At 33.9% G+C, this 24,032-nt stretch overlaps 1 protein-coding gene across 1 annotated transcript; it reads right to left on the bottom strand.

The window, feature by feature from the left end:
• Positions 1–414: 414 nt before the first annotated feature.
• Positions 415–11,967, bottom strand: LOC129234399 (uncharacterized). The gene is made up of 4 exons (XM_054868395.1): positions 11,804–11,967; positions 7,279–7,426; positions 5,374–5,508; positions 415–702 (listed from the first exon to the last, which is right to left on the bottom strand). Exons 1-4 carry the CDS (start codon positions 11,948–11,950, stop codon positions 488–490), a joined length of 645 nt encoding a protein of 214 aa, XP_054724370.1. The 5' UTR covers positions 11,951–11,967; the 3' UTR covers positions 415–487.
• Between the last annotated feature and the right edge of the window lie 12,065 nt (positions 11,968–24,032).

Below are 24,032 nucleotides of genomic sequence, written 5' to 3'. Positions count from 1 at the left end.
GGAGCTCACTAAATAGGGAAAGTTATTGGTGTTTGGTTGGGATACCGTCGCAATACCCTTATAAACGCATACAAACTCACATACCTACACGCGCACACACATACACACACAAACACACACACACACGAACGCCTACATACAGCACTGCGTACACAACATGCACACACATGCGTCTACACAAACACACACGCGCATACGTAGACACACGCTCGTGATTGCGAAAAACATAATTTGAATTCAAGATGCCAAAAATTGAAATTAATTTTTATTTTATTCTTGGCTCTTGATCCAATATATAGGTGCACTCACAACGCAAATTCCTTAACTGAAAACCCCTATAGGAAAATAGCTCCGTTATCTTAGAAAGAAAGAAAACAACATAAAAAGTTTCTTTTAGTATACATTTAATGAGTGATAACTTCTAAACAAATGTAACAAGACTTCATTGTTCTTTGAGATTCATTGTCAGTATTGTCTTTTAGAGAGCTCATTTTCGATTCGCTATGTTGGACAAATCCGGTCCTCCAGCGACTACTCCCAAATTGGCAAAGTTACAAGCCACCGGCTCTCCAAGATGAAGCTCTTTTGCTCTGTCTTTTACTTGGAAGGCTGTTCTGCTGAGCAAGAAGTCCATATGCGTTTGGTCTTTCGGATTGATGTATTCTTTCTGACAGTAGACAAAAAAGGTGTAACGGTGGTCATCTGAAATAGAGAAGAACTGTAAGTTCAAACAGTTTGAAGAGCAAAATATAAACTTTAGGAAAACAAATATTGGTATGTATGATTGCTACAAGTTGATGAAAATCAACTTACTTAATCGAATTTTAAATATAAAGATAATGTTATCTAGCCTTAAATTGGAGGGGGGATGTTAGTAAGCATTACAGCATTACTTATTGTTTGAGATGAGTCTATGGAACTGCTCTTAGTTAGTTATTTGGTAGTAGGGAACGGGAGGCAAAGTGAAAGAGTTTGGAAAAATTACGTTTTTTCAAAATGAACAGATTGGAAATTTAACTTTAAAATTAAAGTACGTAAAGAGAAAAAAAATATATAGTTAATGGTAAATTCTGTATTGAAACGTTATTTTTGATTTTTGTATCTTCAAGACAAAAAGTGGAAAGTTTCGGCTTTGTCAAAAAACATACGGCAAAGAAAATCTTGAAAACTCCACAATCTGGAATTACAAAAAGACAAAAGCCGTTATGGAAAAAACTGTTATGCGTGCATGCCCGATAACCAGGCCCACGCCGAGCCTGATCGGCGCCGTCGTGCAAATGTCTTTTGAGCACCTTTATGCAGTGGTGTCCGGCGAAAATATAGTTCACACCTGGAATGAGGTTTTTTAGACAAATATGACGTGGGAAAAAAAGTTAGGCATTTAATTTATTTAAAAAAAAATGTGTATTAAATTTTGGATTACCGTGTATATTTTTACTTCATATCTTAAAGTTATTTCTAGTTCAGTAGCTCCTTTGATATGCTAATGCATTTTGGAAAAATAAAATGTTTTAAATATCAAAGTTAACGCCGCTCTAAATATCTCTCTAATCTGTAGTTACTGAATAATTAATCAAACTTGAATGCCAAACTTGTTAAAACATGACACCAAGGTACTTGTTATACTTCTAAACTGAAGTATAGAGGGTATTCCACCTTAGAATCTGCAATTGAAATCCTTTCCGGTGAAACCAATATTTCTTAGATACGGAATCATTAAAAAGGCATTAAATATGATATCTGAAACAAATTCATTGTCCATAGTTCTTTCAATGCGCAAATAATTAGAGAAAAAAGAGAGGGGGAGAGAATCGAGACATTATGGTTAAGTCGCTACTTTTTGGAACTAAAAAGTTAACCAAAATTGATGTCTACAATATACAAATATTACGCACAAGTAAAATAAATCGTCGCCTGGGATAGATGTCTTATTCTTAAAATAACCACCAGCTCAGTTATTCCATCCGAGGACTGCAGCTTCGTGCTATTTAGCACTCATCAGCCCGGAATAGGAATCACATGAGCTGGAGGCGAAAAACCTCTTAAGGGAGTCAAGAAAGCCAAACAAACTGGTATCATGTAGAATTAGCACAACAGATGAGAGACCGCAGCAATGGTGCGGTCTCTTATCTGGTGTGCTAATTCTACACTACAGAATACCTTAGCTTTGCCATCAATCTTTGAGTTGAACCGCACCATTGCTGCGGTCGCTCATCTGGTTTGCTAATTCTGCATTAGCTACCAGTTTGTTTGGCTCTCTTGGCTCCCTTAAGAGATTTTTAGCATCCAGCTCATGTGATTCCAGTGCTAAAAAGCACGAAACTGCAGTCCTCGGATGGAATAACTGAGCTGGCTGTGTATTTTAAGTATTTCTGCCTTAGCCCTTGCTTTAGGGCGGTAACTTACTACAAAATACCTTAGCATTGCCATCAATCTTTGAGTTGAACCGCACCATTGCTGCGGTCGCTCATCTGGTTTGCTAATTCTGCATTAGCTACCAGTTTGTTTGGCTCTCTTGGCTCCCTTAAGAGGTTTTTCGCCTCCAGCTCAGTCACTTTCCGGGCTAATGAGTGCTAAATAACACGAAACTGCAGTCCTCGGATGGAACAACTGAGCTGGTGGTGTATTTTAAGTATTTCTGCCTTTGCCTTGGCTTAGGGGCGGTAACTTAATACAAAATAGATGTCTTATTGTTGCTCTGAGGCGAAGATATGCAAATGAGCTTATAGTATTTTTCCATGTATGATAATCGAATTAACCACGAACAATAGTTTGAAATAAAAAAGGACATATTTCACAAATTACAATACAACATAATCATCTCAAGAACCAAAATGGGGAAAAGAAAATTTCTTGTGCCTCATTATGCTCACTCAGACTTGTGTACTATAGACAAACCGAAAGAGCATTCACGGCCCACATTAAGAAGAAAATGGCTAATGTATGCAATAATTAGCATCATGTGTTAAAAGACTGCGCTTAGATCGCGCTTTTGAAATAGCATATTTAGGCACAGCAAAGCATTAATTTTTCCTTTTGGATAGGCAACGAGAAGATTCCTTGTTTCGAGCAGTGTAATTTCACCGCCACAATTGAATATAATCTAGGCGTATTAAACGCACTGTCCGGCAGGTTCATGGACCTGGGCACCACAATTTTAGGGATAACAAAATAGGGTAACTTTCTTCTTCCCTTTCTTGGAAACTTCCACATGAAAAATGTAGAGATTTTCTTGTGAGCGAGGCACCAAATTCTGCAAGGGCCTGTACATCACTTTGGTTTGATCAGGCTCTAGATTTCATGAAAAGTTCAGTTTTATTTCTTTTGGTAAGAGAGATTTTCTCCATTTGGAGCATTTTTGATTGGTAAAGCTTGGCGCCTTTTTGACTCTGGCGCCGTCGTGCGCCGCACGACCTCGCACATAGGGACTGCGCGGCCCTGCCGATAACTCTGCGTTTTCACAGACTCGATCCATTTCTGTCTGCATTTGGTAGTGTTTTGGGTCTATTGTCAAGATGGCGCAAATGCTTCAACGAAATTTCTCGAAGCTATTCTTTTTTATATAGAGCATTTACAAAAGAAGCTTTCTTTCCCTCTCAATGTGGACAGAAAGGTTATCTTTTGAAAAGGAACCAAATTCTTTTGTAGTGCCTATATACATAGGAAATCGGTTCTGTCCCGTTTACTTAACTAGATGGCTTATCTTGCGATAAAAAAAATAATTTCTTCTCGACCAACGATAATCCGCGATATCGTAGGCAAAAATCTTCCATAGCACAAATTAATAACCTAATTATCGGTCCATTTTCTTCAATTCTCACTGAAATTCTTCAGTTTCCAACTTACAAATACTATTTAATTTTTTTTTTTTTTTTTTTGAGCAATCACGATTGCTTATTGTTCCCACTTGACTGGTTTGATGTCCTATGATTTTATTTTTCCCCCGCCTCCCTCTGCCAGCAACACGATTGGCCGGTTGGCCGCCTCACCATGCTGCTCCTATAGCGAAAAGCGTCTCCAGGTTGCGTCACTTACTTGCCTACACTTACACACACACATACATACAGACGCCTACACATACACATATACACACCTAGACGTACACACAACTACCCACACATACACATACCCCCCACACAAACACACATGCCTACACACACATATACATACCCCCCCACACAAAAATACCCCCTCCCCATACACAAACACACACGCCTACATACACACACACTCGTGATTGCAAAAAAACATAATTTAAATTCAAGATGTCAATTTCTTTTTTTTTTTTTTTTTTTTTGTGAATATTTGTCTTAAAACATTTTTTCTCTCAAATTAACTATTGAAAGTAAATTGCAGAATTCGCTGCTCCTGCTCAGCTTTGCCTGAGCTTATATCGGGCTGTCTTTGATGTTCGAGTGTTTACCTGACAACACATCCCCTTCCTGCCGTTTTCTTTCTTGTTGTCATGGAATTCCTCCTGCTTCCGTTTACACTACACTGCATTCCATAGTTCCCCGTACCTATCACTACAAGGGATTTCACCAGTTGGATGAGGCTCTGAAGACAGCTCAGTTTTCTTTATCTAGACTAGGACACAAGCAAATCCTTAACCCAACACTCCCACTGATATTGATTTTGAATGGGAATTCGCAGATATTTGTGACCGCGATTGACATAAGTCTAGCACTAGTAACCATCAAGCACTAGTCACCACAAGCTGCAGCAGTGCTACCCAACCTACGTCCCGCGGGCAACATCCAGCCCGCGAAGCTGATCCGTATGGCCCGTTCTTTTGTTCAATGTCACAAATCGGAAAGCACGATTAGTAACAATGTCATAAATTAGAAGTCAAATATTCAGAAATTGGTTTCTGAAAATAAGCTGCATTTAATAAAATAAGCATCAAGACAATTTTTGCTTTGTCATTTTCTTTCCTTTTCGATATTTCTCCATGTTATTTAGAGAATACTTAAATATTTTGAAATTTTATTTGTGTTCTGCCCCCTAGAATGATTTTAATATAAGGAGCGGCCCTCTAGCAAAAAAAGGTTGTGTACACTGAGCTAGAAGATCTTCTCCAGGTTGGTATAGCTTGACCACGAAAAGGAGGCAGATGACCTTGAAGCAAAAACATCATTTGTAATAGGTTGTTTGTTATTATTTTGGAATAGATAAGATTTTGATAAGCGATACCATACCTCTCACTATTCGCTGCTTTCTGTCAGGATCTACCTATTAGAAATGATACAATGATGTTTCGCTTCAAGGTCATCCGCCTTCCTTTGGTGGTCAAGCTTTATTGGGTTCAGATTAGAGGATTTGTGACAACAGCAACATTAAACTCTTACTTACAAAATAGCAACTCTTACTTACTTGTTGGGTGAATCGGTGGAACATATGATGCTAATTCATCTCCAGATTGACCATTAAAACCTTCTTTTAAAACTTTGGAGGGAATATTGACGATCTCCCAATGCGCAAAAGCACCACCAAGCAGGGCGTCAAGATCTGCACAAAAAGGCAACAAAACTGTTACGGTAGATTGACCAGTAAATACAATGTGAACCAGAGAAACGCACAAATTTTGCAATAAAAAGAGCATTGAAATTTTGTTTTCTTGATGTATAAACTATTTGCACTTGTGTCTCCATAATCGAGATATAAAGTATCAAAATCTGTTGAAATTTTTCAAATTGTTGCTGAGTTCAAAAAATTTGAAAATACCTCGTGACTTCATCGTCAGCATGTGGTTTGACATCCCATATGCAAAGCGTGGGAATTTCTTGCAATTCTTACCGAAACTCGCTAAATTTGGTGAACTCGAATTGAATTGACCTTGGAATTGAGTACTTTATATTTCAATAACATGTATAAGAGGTACAATACTTAATGCGTCCGAAAACAAGCATTAATATGCTCTTCTGATTCCTACTTATTTATTTTTTTCCCATTATTAAACTACCGATGGCTTCTGGCAAGCACAATTTTCATTTCAAAACTTTATATTATTGTTAAAAGCTAGTATTTGACAAACGAAAGAAAAAACATTTTGATTGATTTCAGAAACTGCAGCTTCGTTCTTGTTATGGACTCATCAGTCTGCAAAAGGGAATAACCGAGCTGAAGGCAGATGTCATCTCTTTTAAACTGAGAGTTCGAACACACTGGTGATGAACTAAATTTGTCTCATCAGCGAGAGTCCGCAGACACGGGGCGGTTCTAATCGTAAACTTGAAGGTAAAGCCAGGGTATTTATCAGTAAGCTACCACCCCTTAGCCAGGGCTCAGGTAGAACAACGTGCAATTACCGACAGCCCGGTTATCCTATCAAGAGATTGCAATTTTATCCTTGTTAGGGACTGCTCAGTCTGGAATATTGAAAAACTGAGCTGGAGGCAGATTCAATTTACGAGTTGAACCGCACCATTTCTGCGGACTCTTCATGGTGAGGATAAATTTACTTTATATACCAGTTTGTTAGCACTCTTAGATTCAACGAGATGACAGCTGCCTCCAACTCGGTTATTCCCTATTCCAGACTGATGAGTCCCTAACAAGGACGAAACAGCAGTCTGTGGATGGAATAACCGGGCTGTAGGTATATTGCATATAATACATATTATTGCAAAGGCTCTTTCGATGACCATTAATTTTTATAAGGAAAATTCCAAACAATTTCTGGATTGCCGATCATTAAAAAAATTAACATAGTTGATCATTCGTTTATTTTTAATCCCTCGATATTAGGTCATTCGATTATGCAAATTTCTTTTTCGGCCCCTCCACGGGATATTTTTAACACCCCTGCAAACGTATTTAATAATGTGAAAATTGAAAATACGCCTTAAAAATTTAGTCAAACGTTAATTTCAAGCTGTGTATCTTGAATAAAGATTTAACGTCGTAAAAAATGTAAGGATGGAGAGATAGATCAATTTAAATGCTTTAAATATTGCATTTGAATGTCTTTAAATCTTTTTTTTTTTTTTTGGCTCAAAATGTCAAAGTAACTGAAAGTTTAAAAAAATCAAAACAGTTCACACATTATCTTTTATTCCCATTTTTTATCTCATCCTTAGCTAGAAAGTCGTTTTTTATGGAAATGATCACTGTTTTAGTATCTTTATCTATATATTTCTCTCCTAAAACATAAATTTCATACTTAAAATAAAATAAAATAATAATAATTAAGGAGTATTTCCTTATCTTAAAAAAGAAAAAAATATTTTGTGTCATAACCATTATTTTACTTTTTTAATTATAATTGAAATACATTACCAAAAAAGTTTGTGGGAACTCCGAAAAAGATAACAGCGACGGTTTCACACTTATCTTTGAAATCATACGTTACAGTTGGAACAGGAAGTGTGGACGTAAAAGCTAAAATATTTCCAAGATGCATTTCAGCTCCAGTGTCGAATACGACCTAAGAATACAGTAAGTATGTATTAATACAGTGTATAATTAATTACGCTGAATGAAATTACAACTTCTATCTGTAGTAATGATGCCTTTGAGGGATAATAGTATAAAATTAATAATCAAATTTTAATGTTGAAAATTAATTAAATGCAGTTGGAATACCCAAAAATATTCAAGTTACTTAAACTAATACTTATTTGTTATTTGTTCCCATTCCTCAACCCTTAACAGGTTCTCTGATGATTTTTTTTCCAAATACTTTGTAACCGTCGTAGCCATAAAATATCACGAAATGAACAAAACATGATGGTGAAAGTGCCCTATTGATTACTAATGGAATTGCTGGAGTGCAAATACCTCCTTAATAAGATAAATGGTATTCTACGGGAGTTCAAAAAAGCTTCTTTTTCAGGTATTGAATTAATTTGAACAAGAGAGGGGGGGAGGGGGAATTCCATATTTGTCGCTTTAAAAAGATATGAGTATCTTTTCTGCTTTTGAGGGCCGTTTCCATGGACACTTTCGACCCCGGAAAAAATCTGCTTTTCACCGCATTCCGGTTATTAGCCGGTTCGATGTGGAATCTTTCTACTCCTGCTAGCTTCTGGAGTGAAAGTGGTGTTTTTACCCGGAATGCATTACGCGAAACAAGTTCGTCTACTAGCCGCTAAGGATGCTGGGTAAAAACCGCTTTCTCTGGTATAATGGGAGAACCTCTTTTTACATGGAAACGGGGGAATTTTTCAATCGGTTTTTTGCGGAGCCAAAGTGGGGATTTACCGGGTCGAAAAGTTTGTTGTGAACGCGGCTATTGAGGACCATTTTGAAACTCTCTGTCACAGGTTGTATACATTATTTATTCTGATGAAAGAAGTTAGAAAAACACGTTTGCAAAACAAAAAAACGGATTTGAAGATACCTACTTTTGCAGCACTTTATTTTACGAACCGTTTTCTCTCAGTTACAATTAAACCAAGGAGTATAGGGACCATTCCATTTAAAGAAGGACAAATTACATCATAAAAAAAAAAATTCTTGCTTGAAATGATGCTAGCTGCCTGCTCGAAACATTCCCACTCAAAGTTTTATAGCTCTGTAATAAAAACACCACGCAAAAACAACCAATGTAAAAACTCACAAATGTGCTAAATAGAAAATAACCGGACTCAATAACTCAGGCAACCGATAATGACTTAAAAATGCATAGTCTGTCATAATTTAATATGTTTAATTAATTTTGCTGTAGAAGAATTGCAGGCTGCACCAAGAAGAAAAAAAAACAAAGTGAATTCCAACTATATTCATTTTAATTCCAGAAGTTAAAAGCAAAATTCTTATTTTAATATGCTCTAAAAACAGGCTACCGAACAGACTCGATCCAGAGACTATTTGGTTGAAATCCGAAAGTTCTACATCTCTTTTGAAAATCCAAGCTTCGATTTGATATCTGTCGAAAATCGACGCATTCATAAAGGACCTCTTAGATGGTTTAAATCCTCAAATTTAAGAGAAACGGTATTTTTTGGTTGTGAGTGTATTTTTCGCCAAGATTTAAAATGATGGGTAAATCATGGAATCTGATAAAAGAATAAGGAAAGTCTCGCAAACACAGACAGGAAGACAGACTTGAGAAATAATACATTAGATAAACTACGGAGTTTGCTCATTGCAGTTTAAAAAATATGTATCTAAGAATATTTCTCCTGTATTTTAGTTTTTTGAGTGACAACAAGGCTTCGAAGATGGCTGCAATTAGCTGAAGTCCGTGTGCAGTTAAAGTACGTTCGTTTCAAAATAAGTATACTTTGTTTTCATATTGATTCAAATATTTTTGCAATAAGAATTCTAAAAACGATAAGAATATTTTTAATTGTATGCATTCTTTTAAAGATTTTACCGCTGTACAATATTTTACAACAATTTAAACTTACCATAAATTCATGTTTCACGCGTAATTCTAAAAAAATAAATAACAGGTACTTAATAATTATTTACCAGTGTTAAAAGAGCGCGAATTCCATCCTTTGCATGCGCCAGACAAACATTTTCCCTATTTCCTGTAAAGTAGCGATTATGTGACTTACGTCAGTCTGGCTCTGAGGCATAGATACAATGCGTAAGAACGAAACTCACACAGTTTAGCATGCCAAAGATTTTGCTGACTTAACGATTCACTCCAAGCCCAAATATAATCAACATTATAAAAGATGAAATTGAAAAAAAATAATTGCTTCCCTAGAAAAGGCAGTAAAGACATCCATTAAAGAAATTAAAACAAAAAAGCTTCTATGCAATTCACTGCAAAAGAGACATAATGTGTAGAACCAACTATCTTTCGAGAGAAACTTACATACTTTATAGAAAATATCAATTGAATTAAATTAGAATCAAGAACTAAACTGTGGAAAATGGGTTGTTAATTATAAAGACAAGCTCTATCCGGAGTCACAACTAAAAGAATAGAAAATCGGTACACTTTTTTTTTTAATTCGAGTGTCCCCCACGTGAGTTATGAAAAAAAAATTAAGTTTAATGTTTGATTTTTTTTTTTTTTGTAACTTAGCATTCTTAAACATTATTTAAATTTGTGTTTAAAAGATTGCAGCGCATGAATGTAAGAGACTCGGAGGAATTTTCGCAAGAGTCATTTACTGATGTCTAAATAACTCTAATACTTCTTTTAAAAAAAATTAAACAATAAGAAAAAGCATTTATGCTCACTGTAAAAAAAATTCGAAACGTTACTGGTAATTTCCGTGGAACATTTTGGAATTTCACAGGTTTTCAACAACTTCCTGTGAAAATTAAGTGTCTTTGTCAAAAAGTTTCTAAATTGCTCCAAATTGCACAAATGCAGAATTCTCACTGTTAGGAAAAATACTTTTAGCTATCGGTTTAAAGATTAACTGAAAGTATTTATTAAGCGTCTCGACTTATAGCGAATACGGCCTAACCAGATTGACTTAGCTCCCAATGAGCGCGAATTCGCAGCTCAAAGTCTCGTTCTCGAAAAGCTCGTCTTTGGACTTCGCAGCTTTGCAAGAATTGCAAGCTGCAAGTGTAGATACTTGGTACTTGCATTTCTCTCTTAGCGTTGGCCCTAGTTGCGATAATGCTTTTGTAGCTTTCTTGGCATATCAGCCATGTGCCAAATTGCTACTTAAAGCCTACTTAAATTTTCTCTGAAAGTTCCAGAAATATGACTGGCTTTAATAGGAGTTAGAGGAGGGTGGTCCAAAGCGGGTAGACCTTCGTATGTCTCCCCCTTCCATTGTGTGTAAGCGGCGATGTATACGTATAACGTGTTTACCTGAACACCTCCGAGTTTTTAATCAGCCCCAGCGAAGCAGCAGTGAAACGGCATGGCGCAACCAGGCTTAAAATTAACAAAAATGATACATTTCTAAAAAAAATGAAGTTTTGTAACTTGTGATCAGTCGAAGAAAAGTTTTTTTTTTTTTTGATTGTCAATAATATTACGTTATTGTGACACCATCCACCTACAAACTACGATAGTAACTTCGTTTTTTTCTTTTTTAAATTTAAGGTTAGAATTATTAAATAAAAAACGTACCTTCGGTCAAAGCGGGTATAGAATTTAATCATATATTTATTTATAATATCTTGACTTGTGTGCTGACTTAGATTCACTATTTCAATAGGATAAGTATGACTAAATTAGTCTATAACTGAATAAATTAGTTTATTAATTTAATCAGTTTTATTCTTTATGTTTTATAAACAAATGTGCTGACATTAAGCTTGATAAGTACGACTTATTTTATATTTTTTTATAATGGCAGGTAGCTAGTCAATTATTTTAATCATTTATAACTTCATATTTGATTGACTAATGTGCCAAATCACAAATAGTTAAACTTACCTGCTTTAGGCTTCCTGGTAAGGCAAAGCGAGTTTTTAAAATGTTTGCAAAGTTTGATAATAAATAAATATTGAGTTTGAAATCACACAAAAATCACTTTTTATTTTGAAGTTCAAGAACCCTGCTACGAAATAAAACCGAAATCGTTGCAATAAAAATCCAAAAACTACAATTTTAGGGCGTTCTTCGAAAACCCATCCCCTTTGGGCCCCCCTCCTCTATTTTTGTAACATTTAGAAAGATTTAAGGATGAATTCAGGAAGGTTATGGACTTTTAGCAGAAATTTTACAGTGCTTAACAAATCACATTTTTGAATGATACATTATTTATTAAAAAATGGACGTTGCTTGATGACAGGAGGAAATAACACGACAAGAGCTTTGAAAAATTCTTTCTCGTAAGTAATATGTCTCGTAAGAAAAAAAGCTTTCAAACAAAATAGATTTGACTTCATTACAATAGACCTACATCTATGTAGACGAACTTAAATGTCTTACCTTTGCAAAATCATTGCAACCGCCGTCTGCAAAAAGCGGTATAAGTGAAGCTTCTTTGACTTTCTCTTTCACCTTGCTCGCCTGGCAAGTCAGTACAACTGAGAAAGCAACAATTAGAAACTTTAATAACATACTGTTTTCAGACATCGTAACTGCCGAATAAATATATATTCAGAAACGTCTGTGATCGATTCTGTTTTATATTCACCGAAGGCATTAAAAGCTGTAAAATGAAATTTTAAAGCAATTTTTCTATTTGCGCAGCTTGATTCCTGATGCCTGGTAGGTGAAAAGAAGAAAATCATAAAACACATCACGTATCGTTAAATTACATAACGATTTCATCCGTGTGCAAACAATTTTCTTTGCAATTTTAGCTTTACTGCGCTGGTTCAATAATTTTTCACATTATGGGAACAGCAAGGTCAAAAGAAATACTTTTTCCAAAACTAAGCATATTGACGATTTTAACAACCAGTAAAAATTTTATTTCCCGAGTTCGATTCAATGCTGTTTGCTGGTTTTGGTAATTGCTGAAACAGGTTGTTTAATCAAACCAAGGCATCTCTGAGTTGAATGTTTTAATGTGTTTTCCATTAATATGAGTTGTAGATTATAGAACCTTTGACTAGCAATTTGAAATGAGTAAATGCAGAAAGTTGGTCACTGTGGCAGATGCTACTAGTAATAAAAGGAAAATAACTTGAAAAAGAAGTTCGACCCAGAACTAAACGAGCCTAATTTCCCGTATACCAACATCGACTTTCTAGCATCATATCAATGAATTCTAAATTAGCTAAGGCTACAAATTATGTGAACCCATTTGCCATTTTAAGTTGATTTCTGAAGACAAAATATGTCTCCCTCATTTTATGAAGTAAATACGTATTAAAAAAAAATATTAGCACCTTTTAAGCAATGCAGCTGACACATTTTTTTAATAAAAAGTTGCTTAATCGTTTGGAAAAAAAAACGAAAAAAAATTAATTTGAATTTTGGCATCTTGAATTCAAATTATGATTTTCACAATCACGAGTGTGTGTATGTAGGCGTGTGTGTTTGTGCGTGGGGGTATGTGTGTTTGTGCGTGGGGGTATGTGTGTTTGTGCGTGGGGGTATGTGTGTTTGTGTGTAGGGGTGTATGTGTGTAGGCATGTGTGTTTGTGTTTGTGTGTTGGCATAAGTGTGTGGGTAGTTGTTTGTATGAATGTGTGTGTGGGGGGGGGTGTATGTGTGTGTAGGCATATGTGTTTGTGTCTGTGTGCACGCATGAATGTGTGTGTATGTTTTTGTGTGTGCGTATGCGTAGGTGTCTGTATGTGCGTGTGTATATGTGTTTGTGTGTATGTGTGTATGTGTTTGTGTAGTTGTGTATGTATGCGCGTGTGGGTAGGACATGGATGCAACCTGGAGACGGCTTTCGCTTTAACAGCAGCATCGTGAGGAGCCGGTCGACGGTGTTGGTGTGGAGGTTGGCGGTGGGAAAATAAAATGATAGCACGCCAAAAACAGTCAAGTGAAAGCAATAAGCAATCGCGATTGCTCAATAAAAACACATTTAAAAAAAGTACATTTCATCAATAAAAGTAATTAAAATAAATAAATAAAATAAAACAAATCGTTTGTTGATCTCACTTTTGGGTTTTAAAAAAAAGCGTCCCTTTTATTTTTCTCCGTTGAAAAAACTTAAAGAAAAAAATCTGACATGAACATCACACTACTTCCGCTTACGCCTATTTAATTAATAGATGCTCTAAATGACTTAAAAGAGTGGGTGCCTGTATTTATGTACGCGGGGTAGAAGAATTGGCTAACAACAAAATTAACAGACATGCTAATGACATCGTTCTCAGGTTAACTCAATTTTCTGAGCCTTTTAATGTATTTAGACTTTTTGAACTATTTTTCTCTCATGCAACTACATCTCATCCAACGTTTGGCTGCTTTTGGAGCCTCCGAATCAGTTAATTCTATTTTTATTTGCTCAATTTCGAAAAAAAGTCCGACCCCCAGTAACAGACACCGAAAAATCTGAGGATACCTAGTAACAGATAGGATAGAGAAAGGATTAGTAATGGACGAAATTCCCTTTTTCTCTTCAAAGAGTGCAAAAGTTCTTTATTTTTAGAACTAAAGCCTTATTGAATTCAAATGAACATGAAACACCAGCTGATCTCTTGGTGGTTGTTCATAACCTTCCAATACTGTCTTGTAAATACCAACTGGCTCATAACATTCACTCTGATGACACTAGATGGTTGCACCGTATTCATGAGTCGCAGCAACATCAGTCTTACCCACCTAAAAGGCTTATTATTTAAATCCGAACTAATGGCTGTCTATTACTGGACCCTTGTCTGTTAAAGGTGCCGTTACCCTACTTTCTAAATAAATAGTGTTTTTTTTTTTTTTTTTTTTTTTAGATATTTGACTATAAACATAACAGTATGGTAAACATAGATAACACTGCGGAACAACTTGAAAAATAATTTCTGTTGAGTTTGGTATTTCAATTGTTTTATAATGGATCGAGGCCCGAATCTCTTAATTTTGGGCTCCCCTCTAACAAAATCTTTAGGGACCCTCCCCAGAGGCCAGCAGTGTATATTTTCAACGTTAATAAGTATTAGTGCTACTTTTTGGTTCAACTTTTTTGTCAATTTCTTGGACCGCTGAGATCTATTAGGTTCCCCCCCCCCCACACACACACACACTGCGGGTACGCAGATCCGCGCCTGCATGGATCATAGGACACACTGTTATTCTTATAAATATCTCATTTCCGCATTTCCTAGCCTGTCATTTGAAAAGATATAGACCGGTGTTTTTGATGGTCCACAGATTCAACAGCTTATTAAAGATGAAACTTTTATTGGATCAACGTTAGAAATTCAAAAGATGAGAGATGCTTGGTTAGCATTCAAAAACATTGTTAAAAATTTTCTTGGAAATATACGAGCAAAGCATTACGCCGAAATTGTCCAACAACTTGTGGACAGCTTCCAACTGCTTGGTTCCCTCATGAGCATGAAATTACATTTTTTACCAAGCCATCTTGCAAACTTCCCGAAAAATCTTGGTGCAGCTAGTGATGAACAGGGTGCGCGATTCCACCAAGATTTGAAGATCATGGAGACACGATATCAAGGTAGATTGGATGCGTATATGATGGCTGACTGTTGCTGGAGCATCAAGCGAGAATGTCCACAGATTAAATATTCCAGAAAAAGCTACAAGCGAAACATTTTACTTTAATATGTATCAATACACAATTTTACTTGCGGTAACTATTATAGCCTTTGTATGAATAAAATTGTTCATTAAAAACTGCATTGGTAAGTTTTTTTCTTTATTTTACGTAATTTGTATGACTTTTGAGGGTATCCTGCAGCTCGAAAAGTTTCCGTGATAGACAAAAACTGCGATTATTTTTGGATTCAGAGGCCAAAAGTTAGTTGTAAACAAGTCATAGATTTAAGACAACGAAATGGCTGTCCCTGAGTGTAATTGGTAACCTTTCCATGGTACTACACTTGACTCATTTTAAAACATGGCGCTGATTTCTCATTTTGTTCATTGGCGTCATGTTTGGTCAAAGTTGCATAATAACTACTTGCTCGGCGATGTCATACGTTTTTTTTTCACCATTTAATGGACGAAACAAGACCAAAAGTTCCATAAACCAAGCAACTCATCTAAATCTTAGTTACCAGTGTTCTCCAAGACGATTTTGTTAAAAATTAATGTGATCATAAGTCCCAAATTTATCGTGATAGTATCGAATCTTCAGTTCCAGTTCCGATTTTCTATGACTCACTTTGTTTGATCTAAATCGATAGCATTTGCTCCGACCTGAAAAAAAGAGTGACATCATCTGTAACTAATCGACCAGTGAATGCTAATGACAAAACTGAGCGAGTATTTAACATTATGAAAAGATTTTTAGACGGTGATAAGACACAGATTTAAAGTGGACACTTCGAAGGTTACGTTGATCGCCGAAATAAAGTTTTGATGAAAATTGTACTGACTTTTATAGAAAGTAAGTAAATAAAACTATGTTAATATAAAAACAAATATTCACGCTTCAAGACTACTTCATTAGAACAATTTATAATGACTGCAAATTTATTATTTTGTTTAAAAAATTTAATACTTAACTGTTTTGTGTTTTATTCTTTATTTATTAAATATATATATATATATATATATATATATATTTATTTAAATGGAAAAAATAATCAGAAACAATATCAATATAAAATTTTAGTCGTTTCAAAAAACCTTGTTATAGTAAGATAAATAAATACCTTTGTGCCGAACAATAAAGTAAGAAAAACAACGTTAAAAAAAGCACAAATTTGCCAATTGCAGCAGATACGTGTTTCGGCGTTACAGGGAACGGGTTAAATAACGGGGCTGTTTGCCGTTTTAAACTCTTTTTAATGCTTATATTTGTACTGTTATGCACGTTGTCTTTTTTCACACATGCTTAGTACAAAGTTTTTGACAGCTTTTTTACCCATGGCAGTGAATTGGCGACATTATATATTAATCGTTATTGGAAACTAAGGATACTTTAATGGACGACATCATACCAATGGCATCCATAGTAGTTATCGTCATATTTAGTCAAAGTTACATAGGACCTGATAATCTCACCTTATTTTGTTCTGTCTAGTTTCTTCTAAATAAAATAAACCGTTAAAGAAAATTAAAAGCTCCATCAAATATGAAAAATAAACTTTTAAAACGCAAAATAGAACTCCTAAGGAATAAAAAAAACTATATACAGTTTTAATCTTTCTTTGATGAATAAAACAATTCACCTACACTGTTAAAACTAGGAGCTACATACGGCGCTGTTTAAGGTGAAATGTCATTGCACCAGGTGCACTTCCGTACAGGTGCCAGGGGGTAATAGGAGGCCAAATGCTAATTTAAGGGGTCACAGTACCTTTTGAACATTTTTTTTAAATTTATGAATATTGTGTTTTTTTTTTTGAAACCATAACATACACACTCATTTCGCAACCAATAATTTATTTTCAAAATCTTAAAATATTGCCCACATTTTTTAAAAATTCAAAAAAATTAGCTAAATTTTAGTTTTTTAAATCAATAAGGATTTTTTGTTTTTGCACGCATTAAAAAAACGATTTTTGCTAAGCAATCACAATATTCATCTGTAAAAATCTGTGCATTCATTTGTTTATATATGTACTGGAACATTTTCTGTGATCAATTATGTAAAAAATCATAATTTTTTTATTTTGTTTTTAAAGGTATAACATGCTCTAAACATTTGAGTAATTTATAAAATGCTTATCCAATGCACAGTTTTGTTAAATATATTATCCTGACTGCAAAAAGTACTACTTTAAAGCTGTATCTTTAATAGAAAAAAATCCTTAGGGATTCTAATGTCATGAAAACGCAAAAAAAAAAAAAAAAAAAGATCACAGAGAAAAAGCAATTTAAATTTTTTTTCCATAAGAGCACATAGCGAGCATGACCTAAAACTACTCATAACTTTTTAAATGTTCAAACTAAAGCGATGAAACTTTTCCCTGTGTTTGGAATAATTTGTAGTTTTGAAATGAGTAATAAAATATTTTTTGATTGTTTGATCATTTTTGAGGTACACTGACCCCTTAAGGGACTACCGCTGTTGCTGCAACATTTCACACTAAAAGCTGCCATATTCAACCCCTAGTTCAGCAGTTTTACTACGTGAGTAAGTTAAACAACATTAAAATATCAGTTAAATGTAAAACATCCCCCGAAGTAAACACACGGTGTTCCATTTCAACCTCCAATGCCTTTTTTTTCGCAACCGTTAGTCCTAGATGTATCCTTTCAATTGCAAAAATGTTCAAAATCAGATGCAAAGTTAAGATTTTGAAAGTTTGAAGTGAAAATGAAAATAAGTCAAAAATTTAACTTTTTAACGGGCTCCAGATCACTTAACTAATAGTTGGGGAAATAATCTCCATTGAAAAATAATACCAACACAAAAAATTTGAAATCAGTATGACTAATATTTACTGAGATATGAAACGCAGCGTTTTGTGACTTAAACCACTTTTCACTTGCTGTCAATAACACTTTTTGTTGGAAAATAAAGCGGTTAACAAGGGTTTTTAAAAATATGTATGCATAGAGTGCGGTTTTTCAAATTGTTTGAGGTTTTAAAGTTTGTTTTTGCGTACCACGACATAACATTTGCATTTATTTTTGAATAGCAATGAAAAATATAAATACCTTGTTTTTTCTTACTTTGACGACCTGTCATTCGTCTGAAAGGGCGATAAGTTCTAATCTCATCTTCTGTATGGTCCCTTAAAACTTTGAACTGGAATATCTCCTTGAATTTTGGTCGTACAACTGTCACGTTTTTTTTGTCAGTAATAGTTTTCAATGGAGATTATTTCGCTAAATATTAGGGGATCTAGAGCCAGTATATAAATTTTAATTTTGTATTTTTTGACTCAGTTTTACTTTTGCTTCAAACTTTCAATATCTTAACTCTACATCTGATTTTGAACATTTTTGCAATTGTAAATATACATCTAGGCCTAATAACTGCGATAAAAAAGGTCCTGCAAGCTAAAACGGACCCCCTGTATATCATGTAATGAAACAAAATTAAAAGGTCCATTAGAATGTAAAATGAGAAGCAAACATGGTTGCAATGCAAACAATATTCTTCTAGTTTTACCCATACAGAATTTGCACAAATACAAAAAGCAAATAAGTGTCCTAGCGACCCTTATTCGTTTCAGAATTTAGATTTTAAATGGAATGCGATAAGTGCCTTTTATGTGAATTACATCATAGCTTTAAAAATACGGAGACGAAATTTTGTTATAGTTCAAACGAACAACAAACACGCAATAATAAATGAACTCATTCTTGTTCATTTTGGACTTGTACTAACGAAATGAGCCTTTAGTTTCGCAAAAGAACTTTGATTACACTGAGGAAAATATGTTAATTTAATTTTAAAACATGTCTCATTTAAATAGCTGAATCACAAAAGCTTGACAAATGGAAATCACCCCTAAGATTGTTTCAGCATTTTATAAAAGTCGGCTCTCATTGTTTCAATAGATAATATGCAACTGCGTATTTGAAGTTTTAATAAGATTAGAATAATTTTTCATTAATATTTCAAATTTATCTTGAATTTTAAGTATGTACGTTTCTTAGGAGGATGTAATCATTGAATATGTTTATGACAAAAATTCTGTTTTTTAATTCCGTAAAAGGAATTTCCAGAAAAGAGCCTCAACAAACTTTTCAATTATAAATTATCAATCGCTCTCCTTTTGAAAACCGTACGTAGGTAAAATAAAATGACAAATAATACTAGAATCACAAAAACATGTTTCCATTCACAAAAAAAATAAGAATTTGCTTTAAAACTTAATGTTTCTTTCAGAAAGCAAGAGAACTGTATAATGGGTTCGTTTCCAAAATTTTAAAAGTACTTTTTTCTGAAAGAGCGTGCTTAAAAACATAGTATCTGACCATTTTTAAATGATTTTTTGTTTAATATTTTTTAAAAAATTGCTGAAATCGGTGAGCTTTTATTGTTTACATTTCTTCTTGATTACCAAAACGTGGAGACGCGGTACAAAGATGCGCCAAAGAGCATCATTTGTGACGTCATCAAGACCACGCCTTGTTTGAAAAATCGAACATTTTAAAAAATTAATTAAAAAATAACTGTTGGAAAAATGCAAGAATTTTCTGGATCCATGTTATTTTTTTTTTTTTTTTTTGCTTATTCTATCAATTTCATTGACTAAAAGTACTACTTTTTACTGAAGGAAACAACCCCATTATACATTTACGCAGCTCATTTCCGTTCTTTGCAAAAACAATTTGAAAAATTGTTTGCGGTCGAAACTATAAAAGTAGCACATGATTTTGCGAAGCAAAAGATGTTAAAAGCTGCTACACTGTTAAAAATTCATGAATCTTTTATGGTAAAAATTACTGTAAAATGTAGTGTTTACAGTACAGAAAAAATTACAGTAAATTGTACCGAGAAAAATGAAGGATTGCAGCGCCATCCTTAGACTATTGAGAGAATGAGAAAATATCTCAATGACCTAAGGCGCCAACTGATACACCACGTGACTTACAGTGCAAAGCACACAACACCGTACTTTTCCTGTTTCGAGGTGTCCCATATGGTGGTTAACAAGACCGCCTGTCCAATACGAATATCACGAGTTTGAACCTGCTGCTGGTATTTTGCGTTTTTTAACTCTCGTTTATTTTAGTGTAAAATTTTACAGTAAAATAGTATTTTAAGGTAAAAGTTACTGGGAACTTGGAAGCCAGTAACTTGTTCAGTAAAATGTCAAGATTTTTTTTAATAGTATATGACCGTGGTGCGCTTTAATGATCTGAAAAAATTTTCAAAACTAATCGAAGGTCTCAGAGGTGACGCTGAAATGCATGTTAGAAAACTAGCAATAATGAAGAAATTAAAAAAATATATATGTTTAATGTAAAATGAGTGTACTAGTTATAGGTCATGTAATGGAAGTTTGCCACCAGTTTTTCACTCGAAACAAAAATTTTATATTCACATTTAAAAACTAACCAAGACGTCACTTTTTGTGTAAACCCTAATCCTTTATCCTTCAAAGCACATTTGAAGGCCTGATATTTGTTTTAAACTGCAATGGTTTTGGTTTTTATATTCTCAAAACAAGTACTTAATTATAAGCCTCATTTTCTGGTAATTTGTTTTCAAATTTTAATATTTACTTGGCCTAAGGATACAATTACAATAAATTTATTATGAATCAGATGTAGCTACACTGTTAAAGAAACAACAATTTCGAATGAAATGTCACCAATTCGCATTTACGTTTCTAAACAATTGTGCTAGTATATGCACTTTTTTTTTCTATTTGCATTTTGTTACTCTAACTCGCGTTTTCTATAGATCCGAGATTAAATTTATGACTCATCTGTGATAACATATTTGTTATTTTCTACTATTTTATATCCTTTTTTTATCGATTTTTATGCATATTCCTATCATTATTTTTTGAATGTACGTTGCTTTGAAGGAAAATATGCTTTGACTTGACTGAAGTTCGATACGGATAAGTGAATGTTTGATTCAGAAGTTTCAAGTAATTTCGAAGTAAATGAAACAGTTTAACGATTACTAACACGATAGAGTTACACTTTAGTTTGCTTTCATGTGTTTGAATTTCTTGTTTTTTGGTGAAGTGATAGTATGCTTAATCCATGTGCACAAATGAGACATTTCTACGCATAGCATTAACACTTAATTTCCGGAAATTTAAACTTTATCTTTTAATTGTGATATATTCGAATCTAAGGAACTAATATGTATCGGCAATATCATCAGTAAAGTAAGACAAACAACGTTAGAAGAAGCACAAATTCTTCTAACGTTGTTTGTCTTACATTGTTGTTCAGCACAAAGGTATTTATCTTATAATATCATCAGTATTAATTTTCTGAAAAAGATAAGTTTTGTTAAAATCTAAACATATTTAACTTGTTGCAGGTACTGGACATTTAATTCAATGTCCTGAATTCTTACTTCATCACTATTTTACTGAATTTCTAGTCGAGAGACAGCACTAGACTTCAGCAAAAGTATTTATTTAAAAAAAAAATCAAAAGCATGGTTAGCTTACACACGCGTAAAGAAAAATGAAAAAAACAAGTTCTGACTACTACAACACCGGCAGTTTTATACATTAGACAACACACTGTTGCCACACCAAAAGTAAAGGTGTTAGAAAACTAGAACAAGGTTAATTTGCATAAACATTAAATAAACAACGTTAGTAATTAAACATGAACACAAAACATTGAGAATATTCTACAATTCAAATTCTCTATTTTTAGTTCCAACAAGTTTAAAAATAATTATTTGTACGTGTAGGGGGAGCGACCGTATGGTCACCCCCGCTACACGTACAAACCAATTCTTTTCAAACATAAATTTCAAGAAAAATAACGGTAGTTAAATGCAACAATACAAAATGCGTAGAAACTTCTTATTTGTTGCGAATGAATTAAGTCTACTGTTGCTACATATAAAACAAGAAATTCAAACACACAAACAGGAAAGCAAACTAAAACGTAGATTTCCTAACGTTTCATTTCTAATCATTGAGCTGTTTCATTCACTAAGAAATCACTTAAAACTATCGAATCGAATATTCGCTTATCCGTACCGGATTTCAGCACACATTCCACATATTTAAGCACGTTTTCTTTCAAAACAACGTTTCTTAATCAACTCGAAAGAATCTTTAATCTTCCCAATTTCATAATCCCTTTCAATCCCTCTATTGAACAAATACGAATCGCATCCATTGCTTGTATTTGGAAATGTTTACGCTGATAGTCGAAAGCTTACGCATCGTTGATACTATGTTAAAACTAATCCAGCCATGTGTTCAAATGATTAGGAATACATGATCAGATCTGTCCAATTTAAACATACTCTGTTTTAAAAAGAATAAATAAATTGTAGGTGATTAAAACCTCTAAAAGCTGTTTCTCACTTATAATTTCATTAGCATCATTAATTACTTACTTTATAATATAGAGATAGCATCGAATATTTGCTCAATATGCTAAATGTATAGTATATTTTACTCAAGGATGGAGTATTGTATAACTGGAAAAAAAATCTCAACACTGCAGTAAATTACATAAATATCACTTCTCAAGATTGCGTAAGAGAGGGGGGGGGGGAGGGTTTTTTGCTTTTATATATAAGACGTAAATCATCCTGTATTTCAAAAATACAAATTATGATTTTACTATGAGTCAGTGCGGACAAATCCAAACAAAACCCTAAATTTGTAAGTTCCAAGAAAAGTTTTAAAAATAGTTAAAATTCAATTCACTTCAGTTCAGGCCAACATTTGTTATTACAGACGATAGACAAGATATTTTAACGTGCTCCACAGTGAGTAGGGTCACCCGGGGTAAAATGGGTATAAAAAACAGCATTTTTAATTTCAGTGACCCATAGCAGAAATATCATGAAATATAATTGTGTTTTTGTTGAATATTCTATACATTGTGTATATTAGGTCTAATTTGGGCACAGTTTGTGTTAACTTTTTGCTTTAAATTTAGTGTAAAGGGGTATACCTATTTTACCCCTGTGTATACCCATTTTACCCCGTGCTTCGGGGTAAAATGGGTATACACCGGGGTAAAATGGGTACATGCTGTTTAAAGTTGAACTACACTGTAACTAATGGAGAGAATTTTTTTTAAATGAGTATAATTGCATTGGAGGATAAAAACTTTAGTTCAAAACAACCACAAAAAATGTTTACAGAACCAAATTTATGAACAAAAGGCGCATTGGCAAAGACTTGCGGTTTGGCTGAGGTAGTATTTTTACAACTTTGTGATGCCTGCACAACATCAGTGTCATCTTTCTTGGGGAGCACATAGAATAATTTGACAGATGATTTTGTAGCAAACTTCTCAGTATATTCACCTTCAGCTGAGATTTCAGTGATCAAACCTATGAATTCCACAAATTTAACAACGTCCCTATCGCCAATTGCTGGAATTAACATGTAGAAGAACCACTAGTTTTTACTTCTACTTTATTAGTTACTTTATCAATTATTGTTAATGTTTTTTTTAATTTAATAATTTTATGTGTATTTATTTATATTTTTTCTGCTTTTGTTTGTCTCTTGCCTGTTCGTGTACAATCTTGCAGCCACCTGTTCTGTAATTACATCTTCCACCTTTGTTTAGACTCTTACTTTTTTTGTTTTGTAAATTTTTCGTTTCCTTACCAGTGCTAAAAAATGGCTGTGAACCAAGAGTTATAATAGGAGGATTTAGTTATTCAGTACAACTTTGCTATGAGGCATAAGGATTCGGTTGTGATTGTATGTGAGGTTGTACATAGACTATGTGGGAATGGGGTTTGTGGTTTTAAAAGGAAATTAAAAAGACAGCATATTAGCTATCAATACTTACTATGTTTTATAATGTGTAGCAATGAACCTTATACATAATAAACTTACAGTAAATTACTAACCTACAGTAATCATAAACTATATCGATAATAATCAAAAAATATAATACCTTTAAGTACTAATTGGCATAAGTTATAGTAACTAAAATACAACAAATAAATAAAGAGTAATTATTTATAAAACTTTTTAAAAACATACTT

The sequence above is a fragment of the Uloborus diversus genome, chromosome 1 (assembly GCF_026930045.1).
Source record: "Uloborus diversus isolate 005 chromosome 1, Udiv.v.3.1, whole genome shotgun sequence".
NCBI classification, from domain to species: domain Eukaryota; kingdom Metazoa; phylum Arthropoda; class Arachnida; order Araneae; family Uloboridae; genus Uloborus; species Uloborus diversus.
The sequence above is the reverse complement of the archived record's forward strand: the minus strand, read 5'-3'. Positions and strand labels throughout refer to the sequence as shown.